Source organism: Mytilus californianus, unplaced genomic scaffold (assembly GCF_021869535.1).
Source record: "Mytilus californianus isolate M0D057914Y unplaced genomic scaffold, xbMytCali1.0.p SCAF_5, whole genome shotgun sequence".
In the NCBI taxonomy this organism is placed as follows: Eukaryota; Metazoa; Mollusca; class Bivalvia; order Mytilida; family Mytilidae; genus Mytilus; species Mytilus californianus.
This window is the reverse complement of record NW_026262701.1, coordinates 118,099,885-118,114,192: the sequence shown is the minus strand read 5'-3', so window position 1 is coordinate 118,114,192 and position 14,308 is coordinate 118,099,885. Positions and strand designations below refer to the sequence as shown.

The window sequence follows — 14,308 nt, the reverse complement described above, 5'->3', positions numbered from 1 at the left end:
TATAAAGTTATTCACGGCCTTAATTCCATACCATCTGAAATTTTATTACCAACAGACAGTAGAACAAGACAAAACCACCCAAATACTTATAGACATATACGAACCACAAAGGAAACATATAAATGGTATTTTTTTCACATACCATCATTCAATGGATCATGCTAACAATAGCCATAGTACAGTCAATCACAGTTGACAGCTTCAGAGCACTACTTACACAAAGTGTTCTTTGTCAACTGATTTAATCCAGATGTTAAATTTTGTAAATATTATTATTTTTAATTACTTGTTTTTGTTTTTTTGTATTATTCATCCACAAATTTATATATTTTTCTTTGGCATTTACAAGATAACTAAATCTTGGTAAATAGTTTGTAAAATTACCGCGGGAAATCTAGTTGTCTTTTCCTTGTCTCAGTACTTTGCTACTTCCGGTTTTTATGACACGCAAATGGAAACATGATAACATCCAGCTATAAATAAATGTTTATTATTAATATGGAATGTTGAATGGAAAAGTTGTGGCTAAGTATCCCATTAACACGACACATAGTATAAAAATAAGCGCAAATATTCATGTAATACATAAAAAGTACTGAAAAGTAGGGATTTTTCTTCCAGACTTTTTATCGCCGGCTGTGAGGTAATACCAATCAATTATTCAGTATAATTGTTATCCTTTACACGGAACTGTGTTATTAATTTGCCTTTTGAAAATGAAGGTGTAAGGAGCGGTGCGTTTATCTCGCAACATCGTCTTCACGACTTCCAAAACAACTTCTTTCTGTTGAAGTCTGTAAAATCATGGCTTCTCAAAGATTTACAGTTACAAAGGCTGATGAAGAATCAAGAATAGGAGAAAAAAGTCAAGATAATGGATCATATGGAGCAGTTCCTATTAACAGTGTACAACTCAATATAACAGAAGGTATATTAATAATTATAAAACAAGAAGTTGATAATTATTATACCCCTGCTTTAAAAAAGTGGGGTATACTGTTTTACCTCTGTCTATCCGTCCGTCAGTTCGTCCATCAGTCACATGAATATTTTTCATTATACCCCTGCTTTAAAAAAGTGGAGGTATACTGTTTTACCTCTGTCTGTCAGTCCGTCCAATGAATGTTTTTCGTCGCATTTTTCTCAGGAACTACATTACAAGGATTTCTGAAATTTGGTTTCAGGGTTTATATGAGTCAGCTATTATATACCGTGTGATGGGTTTTCAGATTCATCACTCAACAACTTCCTGTTAACCTTATACTTTTAGTGGGCGGGGGTATCAGTAGTGAGCAGTAGCTCACAGATTCACTTGTTTTGATCTGCCTTACCACTTCCAGATCCATGCATCTACATCTAACTATACATTCCAATTCATATTTTTCTAGCTCAACACTACATTGTTCAGGTACTTGCCCAAGTATAGAGTGATAACAAATGGTACAGTCATTCTCAAGGTCGCTGGACATTGGGCAAAGTCTAGTAAAACTTGGTTTGGTCCAGTTAAGTGATATGCATTACTGGACCAAATGACCAGTAAATATTTTTATTTTGTCCAAATTATATGTGTAAAAGTCCTGTAAAGTAAAAGAAGAATGTGTCTGAGGACACGAATGCCCCCAGTTCATAAGATTTGTATGAGGCAAACTTAAGTTAGAGTGCGGAAACAAAAATGGGACGGACGCTCAAGGGTAACACTTAATGTCCCCATCGCCTTCGGCAAGGGCATAAAAAGAGTCTGGTCCAGTTAAAAAGAATGGTTTACTGGACCAAATGTCCAGATGATTTCTAAAAGCCTTGGGAACCACTGCTGGTACAGCATATATGTAGGCAGCAATGTTAATTTACATAGAAGTCTAAACTCTGTAATGACATATATTTTAGGAATAGGAGTGAAGAAAATACCAATATGGCAGCACCTATGGGAATATTGCATTGTACCACATTCAATACATATAGTTTTCAATAAATTTTATTTGCTTTCTTCACAAATGCTTTTGTTCATCTACATACATGTATGTTACTGTACATGTATATATAATAATATATTTATTTAACCTAGGACATCCTGAGTTATAATTATTGCACCATGTCTTCACATAATCTCTGGATATTCACAAAAATGAAATTGCATTCTTTTCTTATAATCATAAGTTATTATGATAAGTTAATTATGAGGTGCATAAATCATCTATATACATGTGTGTATACATAATGAACTTATCTGAATTTGATAACCGGATATTTTCAAATTGTGAAATTAATTTGTAATGAAATGCCACAAAAATTAATAATCATTTAAAATGTAAGCATAATATACATGTAATGATAAGATTTTTGTTTTTAATCATGATATGTATATGTTACATTAGTTACAATATGTTCATGTACACTACAAGTACTGGTATGTATATGTGCTCACAGGGTTCTGAGACTCACTGTAGGTTGCATTTCATTAAATATAGACAATGCAATTTCCCATAGGAACTCCTTTTACGGCTAAAACTGTGCCACTTTTACTATGAAGTTTCGTAAAAAATTATATCCTAGAATGGAAAGTTCATATGCACAACTATTTTTTTCAAAGGTCAAAACATAGGGCTGTGCGGCATATTTTGAACATTTATATGCCCAGAACTTCCAAGAGTTTAAACTTATACTAAGATTCTGTACTACCCCTCCTTTCACTTTGGGTCTTCCTCAGAATTCAATTTAGCCGCTATCCATGTGTATTTATACTGGTAACATTCCCAAGTTATGTCTATGAGATGCAACATAGAGATCATATCTGGGAACCAGTACATAATCAAAACAAAATATCTATGAATATTATATATCTCCCCAAAAGAGGCGTGGTTTGTGAAACAGCTGTATTTACAAAGTGCAACCTATAGATTTTTGCGACAAGTCCAGGGACCTTTCAAACATGTCCAAGACTCTCATTTTTGGTCAGGGCTAGTCCAAAGTTCTGTAGAGAATCAATATCAGTTCCTTAATTCATGATTTAGGTCTTCTCATCATCAATACAAACAACATGAAAAGAAACAAAAAAATCAAGATAATTTTTTTGAAACTTTTTGCAATAACATGAATTTTTAAATGATTGTTTATGGCTCATAGACATAATTTTGTCATGTGACGTCATCAACGTTTTTTCATGATTTACTCCTTCAAAATTGAATTTAGAATTAAATTATAAGGAATGACTGTTATATTTTTTCTGTCTATTCGAAATAACCTAAAACATGTGGTGTACACTTTCAAATAACCTGCTACACGGGTTATTCAGTGTGCACCATATTTTTAATGTTATTTCTTTATAGACAGAAAAATATTATAGTCATTCCTTAAATAAAGTTTTTTCATAATGCCCATCAAAATTTCAATTAACCAGTATATATACGTATTTGCCAGTATTTGACGGTAAATACTGCCTGCCTTGTCAATGCTAGTATTGACTGGTTTTTAGCCAACTTTGCTAATAGTCATGATCAATACTATGTATTTAAATCTGTTTACCAGAATCAATGTGGGTTATCTTTCTTATGACTGCTGTCAAATTTAATATGCATTTGATTAAAACATTTAAAAATAAATTAAAATCTCTATATAATATAGAAATTGATCCTCACAAATCACTAACTGTTTTACATGTCTGATGGTGACAAACCAGGGACCAGTGTCCAAAATTTTCAAGGAAATCTTGTAGTGGACCAGAAAATTTATTTAACACAAATCCAGGCTTATTATGATTTTTAGTGATGTGATAAAACTTTCATGAAAACTGTAGGTCGTTTGTCTATAGAATGACTCAAATTTTAATAGTGTTTTCAAAAGTGATTTTTAGAATTGCCTAATGTACATGTATCCCCAAATATTCTTGCATGTACAAGATGTAGTATTGAATTTTTTACCATTCTGAATCATACAAAGGTACATGTATATATGTTGTAGACAGGAATTATGCATACAGACTATAGTTGTGAGTTTTATTTTTCAGCACATTCCCTTCACAATCTTGTACAGTTTTATTTTTCAGCACATTCCCTTCACAATCTTGTACAGTTGAACACAGACAGTTTCTGCTGTTGTTAATTTATTATTAGATTAATTTTGAATTCACATAAGCATGATATGATCAAGGACAAAAAAATGAAGGATATATATGATATGTGTATCATTATTATTTATAGTTTGTTTTGATTGTTAAAAATGATTATAAGACAATTTAATATTAAAACAAATGGAAAGTTATTGCATGAAATTAGCATCAAAATTCTTAATTGCATGAATTATCACAGAAAAATTAAATTTAAAATTAATTTCCTGAGTCTGTATAAATGAAATTTTCTTCTGAAAAAAATCTCCAAAGCAGAAACTGTATATGTTACACCTTTTAAAATATTTTCCCATTAATATATTCAGTTCAAGTATTTCCTCTAAGTTTAATTCATAGGCACTTGTCTCTGAAAAAAAAATAGCCTATATACATGTATACTTTAATATAACAGTCTTTGATATGAAATTGCTGACTATTAATTATACAAAAACATACAAAGATCTGCCATCAACACCAGCTTCTTCCAATAACAAAGTACATTCAGAAATAGAATTACTGTAGCAGAACTATATACCTACTTTCCCATTTCTAGCTGTTCACAAATGTCAGAGCACAAGTTTATAGTTTTATTTAAATAGAAATTTTTGCCCTGCTTATTTCTACCTTCCCAGAATAGACTCTACCTATTTCAATTAAAGATGTGATTAACATGTTGTGTTAAAAATATTAACGTCTGTCCATCTGTTCTATAAAATTCTGGTCTCAAATTTTTTCAGGAACCACAAATCAGAGCTTCGTGAGAGCTTCCTGTGAAATTTAGTATCAAGCTTAATGTGAGCATTCTCCATTTATGTTTTATGAAGCATTTTACAGATTTATCCTTCATCCAATTCCTCTTTACGAAACACTTGTATATTCTTACGCAGAATGACAAGGTATAAGATTTTTGTCCTGTTTTTTATGAACTACATATAAGAGCTGCCTGAAATTTAGTATCAAGCTTCATGTGAACAGGCTATACTTGGTGATTTATTTTCAGGTTCATCCCTCATCTGCTTCCTCAAGTTCCTGTTTACTGAATACTTTCAATAGATATATTCTTACAAGTAATGGCCATGTATGAAATTTCATCACATTTTTGTCAGGAACTACAAAAATAGACTATACCGTTTAATGCCTTTTTACGTCTGTCATTCACTTGCTTGTCTAGAAAGGCAAAAAGAGAAGATTGTTCATTCCTTTAACTCGTTTAACCCCACCAAATTTATGCCTATACCAAGTCAGACTACTAGGATCATGTGTTGCTTGTCTTCGTTTGTATATAAAAATAAGGCAATCAGTTGTGGTATGATGATTGCCAATGAGACAATTATCCACCAGAGTTCAAACAACCAAAAGGCAATGATGTTATACCTATATCGCACTGTAAGGCCTTCAACAATGACCAAAACCTATACATTGAAGAAAGCTATAAAAGGCCCAAGCATTTGGCCATTTGTTTGGAGGGGTCAGGTGTTGGCGATTGTTGTTCTCTGTTGTATTGTCAAAAGTTTTTGATAAGTGTTGATATCCTTTGTATGTATTATCCTACCCCTCCAATAAACCATAGAAAAAAACAAGTGACCTTTTTTTAATATTCTAAATGCTGGAATCTGATTTATTAAAATGAAAAATGTGCTCATTTTAAGCAGGTAATAATATCATTTTAGAAAAATGATAGTGAATCAGGTTGCAACCTATTTAAACTGCTGTGTAGATTTTACAGTATCTTTGTTTAAATTCATACTGACTGTCAAGAGTCTTCTTTTCTTTTGGATGTGTAGTACTGAACTGAGCAATGTTATTTCTCATTTACTTATAAACTTGTTTAACAAACACTTCCAGTATTTGACAAGCACGCTTTTGTTGTAGTGATTTGTGTTTCTTGTCTTTTTCATATTTTGTGTGACCACTTGCAAACCTTGGTGTCCCCTGTTTTCCAGGAAAGTACCAGGTCATTTATGGTAAATGCACTTTTTTATTTTTATTTGCTAACACCAGAAAGGATGGGAATGCATTGCTTTATATATTTGAATATATTTTAACCCATACCAGTAAGAAGCCAGAATTAGCACTGTGTGTTATCCAAATCTGATAAGAGTAAATACCTGATTCTGATCGGAGTAAATACCTGATTTTGAAGTAATGTTGTTTCCCTGAAACATTGGACCAAAGATATGCATTGAAAAAACAAAAAAAGAGATCTAAATCTAATTTTACTGGAAAATGTCAAAATTATGACCTAAGTTTTATAACACTATTTATAATTTTTTCCAATGCTTACTTGAATGAAATATGTGGTTTTCGTTTTGAATCTAAATTAAAACAAATACTGAATTCATTGTACACAAATTGTCAATGAACAAGTAGTCCTAAGGATTTTAGATCTTTCAGACATTGTACTTCTGAATACATTTAAAAGTAAGCTTTCAAAATTTAAGTGCATTCCCACCCTAGCTATTATTACTAAAACTGTACCATGATTCAATGTGTTTGTAAAGTCTTTTATCTGTTACATGATTTGTGTATTTTCAGCACTCAAATGGAAAATACCCGATCTAAAGATGTTTACCTGATTTACTGCACCTTTAATCATGTTTATTGCTTCCTCAATTTACTAACAAACCTTAGATCTAAAATCATTGTCTCAAAATCAATATGGTACCGTTTTAGGTTATATTTACGTAGATAAGATAAAGGTGAAACCTCTCTGAACCATCCATATTAGCTTGACTTTAATTTGCCGATCAGTGATCAGTTTCACAAAAAATCTGACGACTAAAGTTGATGGTAAGTATACTGAATTGTTCACAACTCACTATCTATTTTAGTTGTAAGATTTATTGTGAAACTGATCACTAATCTGGATTCCAAACAAAGATATCTTGTGTCCATTAGTTTTTCTGCATTTTTAATTCTAAATTTTTAGTCACAGTTTTGAGTGGGATTTGTAACCAGTGATCAAGATTTAAAACAAATGTTTAATAAGCAACTGTATAAGCAGCCCAGATAGAATTTTGTTGGACGTCAATCCCATGAAAAACATTTAACATATTGGCTACATATGAAAGCTGACTAAATGTATTTGTTAATACAGTAACACCCACTAGTATTTAAGAAAAAACCTAAGTACAGAGTTTCTTATGTGGTTCTGTTTTTATACAAGTCTGGTTCAGAGTAGTTTCACATTTAGTTTTGTATTTTCTTTAGTTTGATATATTGATTATTTTTGTTTTGCTTGCTTTGTTTTGTTATGTTATTTTCCTGCCTATTTACTCTAATTTGATTTAGCCCAACCTTAAAGTAATTGACGTTATTTTTGAAAGCTATTTACTGCAGAATGTAGATTTGCATGATGACATGCTGCTGATGTATGCAAACAGAAAGTTTTTCATTTGGAATCAAATCAAAACAAATAAATTCATCTTACACAAATGTTGAAGACATTCCTACATCCTACTAGGATAGCCACCAGAAGACAGAGAGATTGCAGACGATTCTAGGCATATTAATAATTGCATGGTCAAATATTATTTGTTGCAGAAAAGCATACATGTGATGAATTTTGAAGGATATGCAGTTTGAAAATGAAACCCTGCTGTCCTGATTATCATTAAAAATAAGAGTCAAAATATTTAGTTTTAAGTACATGTATACATGTGCATATATATTGGATAGTGAACAGATGCTGATCCAGCCAATGCTTTAGAGTGATACTTGTAAAAAGTCTATGCATTTATATATGAAGCTCCATAAGTGGGGGCATCCTCTTAAATCTACATCTGGTGAAGACCATATGGTTGTAGACCTTTTTTTACCAACTTGCATCGTTTTGATAAGTGTCTTATTGACATTTATTAGTTATTACTCTCACATCACCTTTTATTCACTATATATATATTATATATATCACTATTTAGCATGTTTTTTTGTTTTTGTTTTTTATAGTTTTAGTAACTTGAATGCATGTTTATTTTGGTAATTTGATAAACATTGATATGTGACCAAAATAAAGAATTGTTCATTGTTGTAAAAGTAGTTCCTCTTTGATAGACTTGATCTTGATCACCTTGAGACTGCTGAAGGTTAGTTGTTCTCTCCAGGTTTAAACCCGCTGCATTTGTATGCACCTGTCCTAAATCAGGAGCCTGTTGTTCAGTGGTTGTCTTTTGTTGGTGTGGTTTCATAAGTGTTTCTCGTTTCTCGTTTTTAGCTCACCTGGCGTCCGTCTTCATCGTTGCCTGTCATCGTCATTCGTCGTCGTCGTTAACTTTTTACATTTTGAACTTCTTCTAGAGAACCACTGAATGGAATGAAACCAAACATGGCATGAATGTTCCATATGAGGTGCTGACCAAGTGTTGTTACTTTGAAGCCGATCCATCATCATAGATGACCGCCAGCGGGGGACTTCGTTTAACATAGGACCCTATAGACAATACATACAAATGTCTTCTTTTAGAGAACCACTGAATGGAATAAAACCAAACATAGCATGAATGTTCCTTATGAGGTGCTGACCCAGTATTGTTACTTTGAAGCTGATCCATCATCATAGATGACCGCCAGGGGGGACTTTGTTTAACGTAGGACCCTATGAGAAATACATACAAATGTCTTCTTTTAGAGAACCACTAAATGGAATGAAATAAAACATGGCATGAATGTTCCTTATGAGGTGCTGACCAAGTGTTGTTACTTTGTAGCAAATCCATCAACCAAGATGGCCGCCAACGGGGGACTTAGTTTAACAAAGGACCCTATCGGAAATATATACAAATGTCTTCTTCTAGAAAACTGCTTAATGGATTGAAACCAAGCATGGTATGAATGTTTCTTTTGAGGTGCTGACCAAGTGTTGTTACTTTGTAAATGATTTGTAATCAAAGATGGCTGCCAGGATGGGGAGTAAGTTTAACATAGGACCCTATGGGAAATACATACAAATGTTTTCTTCTTGAGAACCACTGAATATAATGAAATCAAAACTGATTTTGGTGCTGACCAAGTGTTGTTACTTTGTAGCCGAACCATCATCCAAGATGGCCGCCAGCAGGGGACTTAGCAACATAAGACCCTATGGGAAATACAAATGCTTCTTCTAGAGGAGCACTGAATGGAATGAAACCAAACATGGCATAAATGTTCCTTATGAGGTGCTGATGAAGACCTTAATACATGTATCTTTATAGATTGAGTTATACTGTAAACTGCAAAAATATCAAGAAAAGAAGATCTACACATAAGTCAACATGAGCAAAATTGTCAATTGACATCTTGTTGGAGTTATTGTCCTTATAAAGTCATTTTCTACAGTTTCAATGAATTTATTGGTAATTTATGTAAACTTTACAAAAGTCTTCTGCTTTTGATTAAATTACGGGGCCAATATTAACCCAAATTGGGCCTCAATCATCATTAGAATATCTGTTATGATTTTAATCTATTTTTACATGATCTCCAAAACCAAAGTAGAATCAGGTGAGCTACACAGGCTCTTGAGAGCCTCTAGTTTATATAGATTAGACCGTTGGTTTTCCTGTTTGAATTGTTTTACACTAGTCATTTTGGGGCCCTTTATAGCTTGCTGTTTGGTGTGAGCCAAGGCTCCGTGCTGAAGGCCGTACTTTGACCTATAATTGTTAACTTTTTATACATTGTGACTTGGATGGAGAGTTGTCTCATTGGCACTCATACCACATCTTCTTATTTATAATGATCTTGATCACCTTGAGACTGCTGAAGGTCAGTTGTTCTCTCCAGGAACTCCTCCTTTCTCCACCAATGAAAACTGGTCACCATGATCATAGCCATGGTCCTTGAAAGTGGTGTTCTTCACCAACAAACAATCAAACTAACAACTATCTTGAGAAATAAATGGATAACACCTTTAAACAGGTTACCTATAGAGACAATTTAGATTATCTCCCCTGTAACTGTATTGTATGCCCTTAAACAGGTTACCTATAGAGACAATTTAGATTATCTCCCCTGTAACTGTATTGTATGCCCTTAAACAGGTTATCTATAGAGACAATTTAGATTATCTCCTCTGTAACTGTATCGTATGCCCTTAAACAGGTTACCCTGTAACTGTATCGTATGCCCTTAAACAGTTTATCTATAGAGACAGTTTAGATTATCTCCCCTGTAACTGTATCGTATCCCCTTAAACAGGTTACCTACAGAGACAATTTAGATTATCTCCCCTGTAACTGTATCTTATGCCCTTAAACAGGTTACCTATAGAGACAATTTAGATTATCTCCATTGTAACTGTATCTTATGCCCTTAAACAGGTTACCCTGTAACTGTATTGTATGCCCTTAAAAAGATTACCTATAGAGACAATTTAGATTATCTCCCCTGTAACTGTATTGTATGCCCTTAAACAGGTTATCTATAGAGACAATTGAGATTATCTCCTCTGTAGCTGTATCGTATGCCCTTAAACAGGTTACCCTGTAACTGTATCGTATGCCCTTAAACAGTTTATCTATAGAGACAGTTTAGATTATCTCCCCTGTAACTGTATCATATCCCCTTAAACAGGTTACCTACAGAGACAATTTAGATTATCTCCCCTGTAACTGTATCTTATGCCCTTAAACAGGTTACCTATAGAGACAATTTAGATTATCTCCCCTGTAACTGTATTATATGCCCTTAAACAGGTTACCTATAGAGACAATTTAGATTATCTCCATTGTAACTGTATCTTATGCCCTTAAACAGGTTACCCTGTAACTGTATTGTATGCCCTTAAACAGGTTACCTATAGAGACAATTTAGATTATTTCCCCTGTAACTGTATCGTATGCCCTAAAACAGGTTACCTTCAGAGACAATTTAGATTATCTCCCCTGTAACTGTATCGTATGCCCTAAAACAGGTTACCTATAGAGACAATTTAGATTATCTCCCCTGTAACTGTATCATATGCCCTAAAACAGGTGACCTATAGAGACAATTTAGATTATCTCCCCTGTAACTGTATCGTACATGCCCTTAAACAGGTTACCTATAAAGACAATTTAGATTATCTCCCCTGTAACTATCGTATGCCCTTAAACATGTTACCTATAGAGACAATTTAAATTTTCTCCCCTGTAACTGTATCATATGCCCTAAAACAGGTTACCTATAGAGACAATTTAGATTATCTCCCCTGTAACTGTATCATATGCCCTAAAACAGGTGACCTATCGAGACAATTTAGATTATCTCCCCTGTAACTGTATCTTATGCCCTTAAACAGGTTACCTATAGAGACAATTAGATTATCTCCCCTGTAACTATATTGTATGCCCTTAACAGGTTACCTATAGAGACAATTTAGATTATCTCCCCTGTAACTGTATCATATGCCCTAAAAAACTCCATTTGACTTTTCTTGCAAAGGGAGACGATTTATTTTGGTCCAATATTGAAATAAGGAGATGTGTAATAATTGCCAATGAAACTACTATCCACCAAAGTTCAAATGAAGTGGATGTAAGCAATTAAAGGCAACCATGCGGCCTTCCACAATGAGAAAACCCATACAGTATAGTCGGCTATAAAAGGCCCTGAAATGAAAAATATGAAATGATTCAATTGAGAAAACTAATATGTTTAATTGTCAGCAGCTAATGTTTTTAAAAATTATTTTTAATCATCAAGCACATATTAAGCAGTAAGTCATTTTGTAAAATCAGATTCTTTTGCACATAGATTTTTACAATAAATTCCTGATTCCCAATTCTTTATTTTTCAGTTTTAAGTTAAGTATAATAAGAAAGTGTTATTATGTTATTATCTCTCATCACATTATTAAAATATTAAACAAACAGCAGTCATATCACAAGGTATGTTCTAATTTACATACAAATCTGACAAAAATATCACAAATTTGACAAGTATTTACCAGAAATTGATGTAATATATATTGTACACAGTCTGAAATATTAGATTTATTGAAACAAATAACATTGGATTGAGTTTGCATTGATCCGTGACCCAACAGTGATGAAAGTTCGTCAATAGGACTCATCTGACAGTAGCCCATCACAGATTTGTAGAATCAGTAGGGAATCTGTAATTGTTTGCTATGGAGTTCATCAATCATATTTGTTTTGACCAAAATTTTTGATTTGATATTTCTAATTTGTGAGCTGTGGAAAGTATAGAGAATTGAGAAGGAACTTCAGTTAATTAAATTCAAGCCATAATTTTATTATTTGAATTGATAAAACTTAAAAATCCTGCACAACCATTGCAATAGATAACATTTTAATTTCTTTATTTTTCCATTTTTTAAGAGATTTCAGCCACTGGCCTTCTTCAGTTTCATTATTATCCTTTTTAACTACACAGTAGACATGTAACTTTCACAGTAGACATGTCACTTTTACAGTAGACATGTCACTTTCACAGTAGACATGTCACTTTCACAGTAGACATGTCACTTTCAATGTAGACATGTCCCTTTCAATGTAGACATGTCACTTTCACAGTAGACATGTCCCTTTCAATGTAGACATGTCACTTTTACAGTAGACATGTCACTTTCACAGTAGACATGTCCCTTTCAATGTAGACATGTCACTTTCACAGTAGACATGTCACTTTCACAGTAGACTTGTCACTTTAACAATCATAGTCTTCATCAACATCTAATATCCATAATTATTCAATGGGAGAAAAAAAAATTCCTACGGTTTACATGACCTTTTTGTTTCTTTAAAGTGCAAAAGCATGCCTTAATTTAAATAGGTTATTTTTGAAGGCATTTCTTGAAATTGCCAAGGATCTAAATGTGTAACATCTAAATGATTGTGAAAGTGACATGTCTACTCTGTAGGTTAGAATATTTGGCATGGACTTTTTTAGAAATCAGTGTGCATAAGTATGTGAATTCAAATTAGCAGGCTAAACTTTGACCACGATAAGAAATGGTATAAATGAAATTTATTTCAACAGTATGTCTGCACATTTCCTCGATTTACATGATTATGCAGAAGCATATAAATCATCAAAGGTTGCAAGCTTTGTAAATTGTCAAAACTGAAATGAGATCAAAATCATATGCTGATCCAGGACTTATAAAAGGGGGGAGTGGGGCATAAAAGCCCCATGGAAAATAGAAGGCAACAGAGAAATATATTTAAAAAACCACAAATTATGGGCCAAAGGGCCTGGGGACCACCAGCACTACATGGATCCTCCCCCGATAAAAAGAGATTGGTCATGCTTTTTTCATACTTTACAAAAAAATCCAGTGGATGTGGACCAATTGGTACTAGTCTAGGGGAACACTATTTATTTATTAGTTATGATTGGCTTTGAATTAGCTGACAGTAACTAAAAGTACTATTTTTCGGGTTTTGCTCATTGATGAAAGCAGTACGATGACCTCTAGTTTCTTACATCAAGGTCAATCAGACCTTGGTGGATAGTTGTTACCACACCTGTCGTTATTTTCATATTGGAAAACTATTTAGTCTATTGTTTAGACCTAACATACTAGTTTATATAAATTTAAATATGCACTAGAAAACTTATATTGATGTGAAGGTAAATGTTTCTCTATCAGACATTTATTGATTTAATAAGTAGGTGTTTGTATGATACAATTGAACATGAAATTTCCTTTAATTTTATTGCATGTCTAGTCATGTCTAGTCAAAATTGTTTATTTTTTTTTAGATTTTACAGATAATTGACAGTGAGAGTTGTGTTGCTCTTCTCCACCTTAAGATTTTTCCTTTTCACACAATTTATGTTGTGTATTGAACATTTATTGCTCATAAAATGTTAAGTACAAAAGTGAATTATTGGATTGATTTATTCAAATATTTACATAAGATTCCCTTTGACTGACTGTATTATTCTGTTTAAACAGTAGTTATTGTTTGGTTGTACTTATTTTACCGTACTATTTTCTCTTTTTTTTTTCAAACCAACAAAAACTTATTTTTTTGGAGTTCCAATAACTTAAACGGTACCATTTTTAATGCACCAGATGCGCATTTCGACAATTAATGTCTCTTCAGTGAATGCTCTAGGACAAACTACTCAATTTCCAAAATCTAATACATATGTAGAAAGAGTGCATCAAACCAAAAAACACCTTTAAGTATACCGGGTCAAAAAACACCTTAAAGTATACCGGGTAGCCAAAGCCGGACAAGGAATCAGAGCTTTGCATGAGGAAGGTATATAAATATA

The 14,308-nt window shown here is 33.0% G+C and overlaps 1 protein-coding gene across 1 annotated transcript in view; it reads left to right on the top strand.

The window, feature by feature from the left end:
- The first annotated feature begins 445 nt into the window (after window positions 1-445).
- LOC127700824 (solute carrier family 12 member 4-like) overlaps window positions 446-14,308 on the top strand; it is an 81,614-nt gene continuing 67,751 nt past the window's right edge. Inside the window, exons 1-2 of the mRNA XM_052204508.1 lie at window positions 446-928; window positions 6,043-6,063. Of these exons, the coding sequence (XP_052060468.1) occupies window positions 805-928; window positions 6,043-6,063 (145 nt within the window). The 5' untranslated portion in view covers window positions 446-804. The remainder of the gene's footprint in view (window positions 929-6,042; window positions 6,064-14,308) is intronic.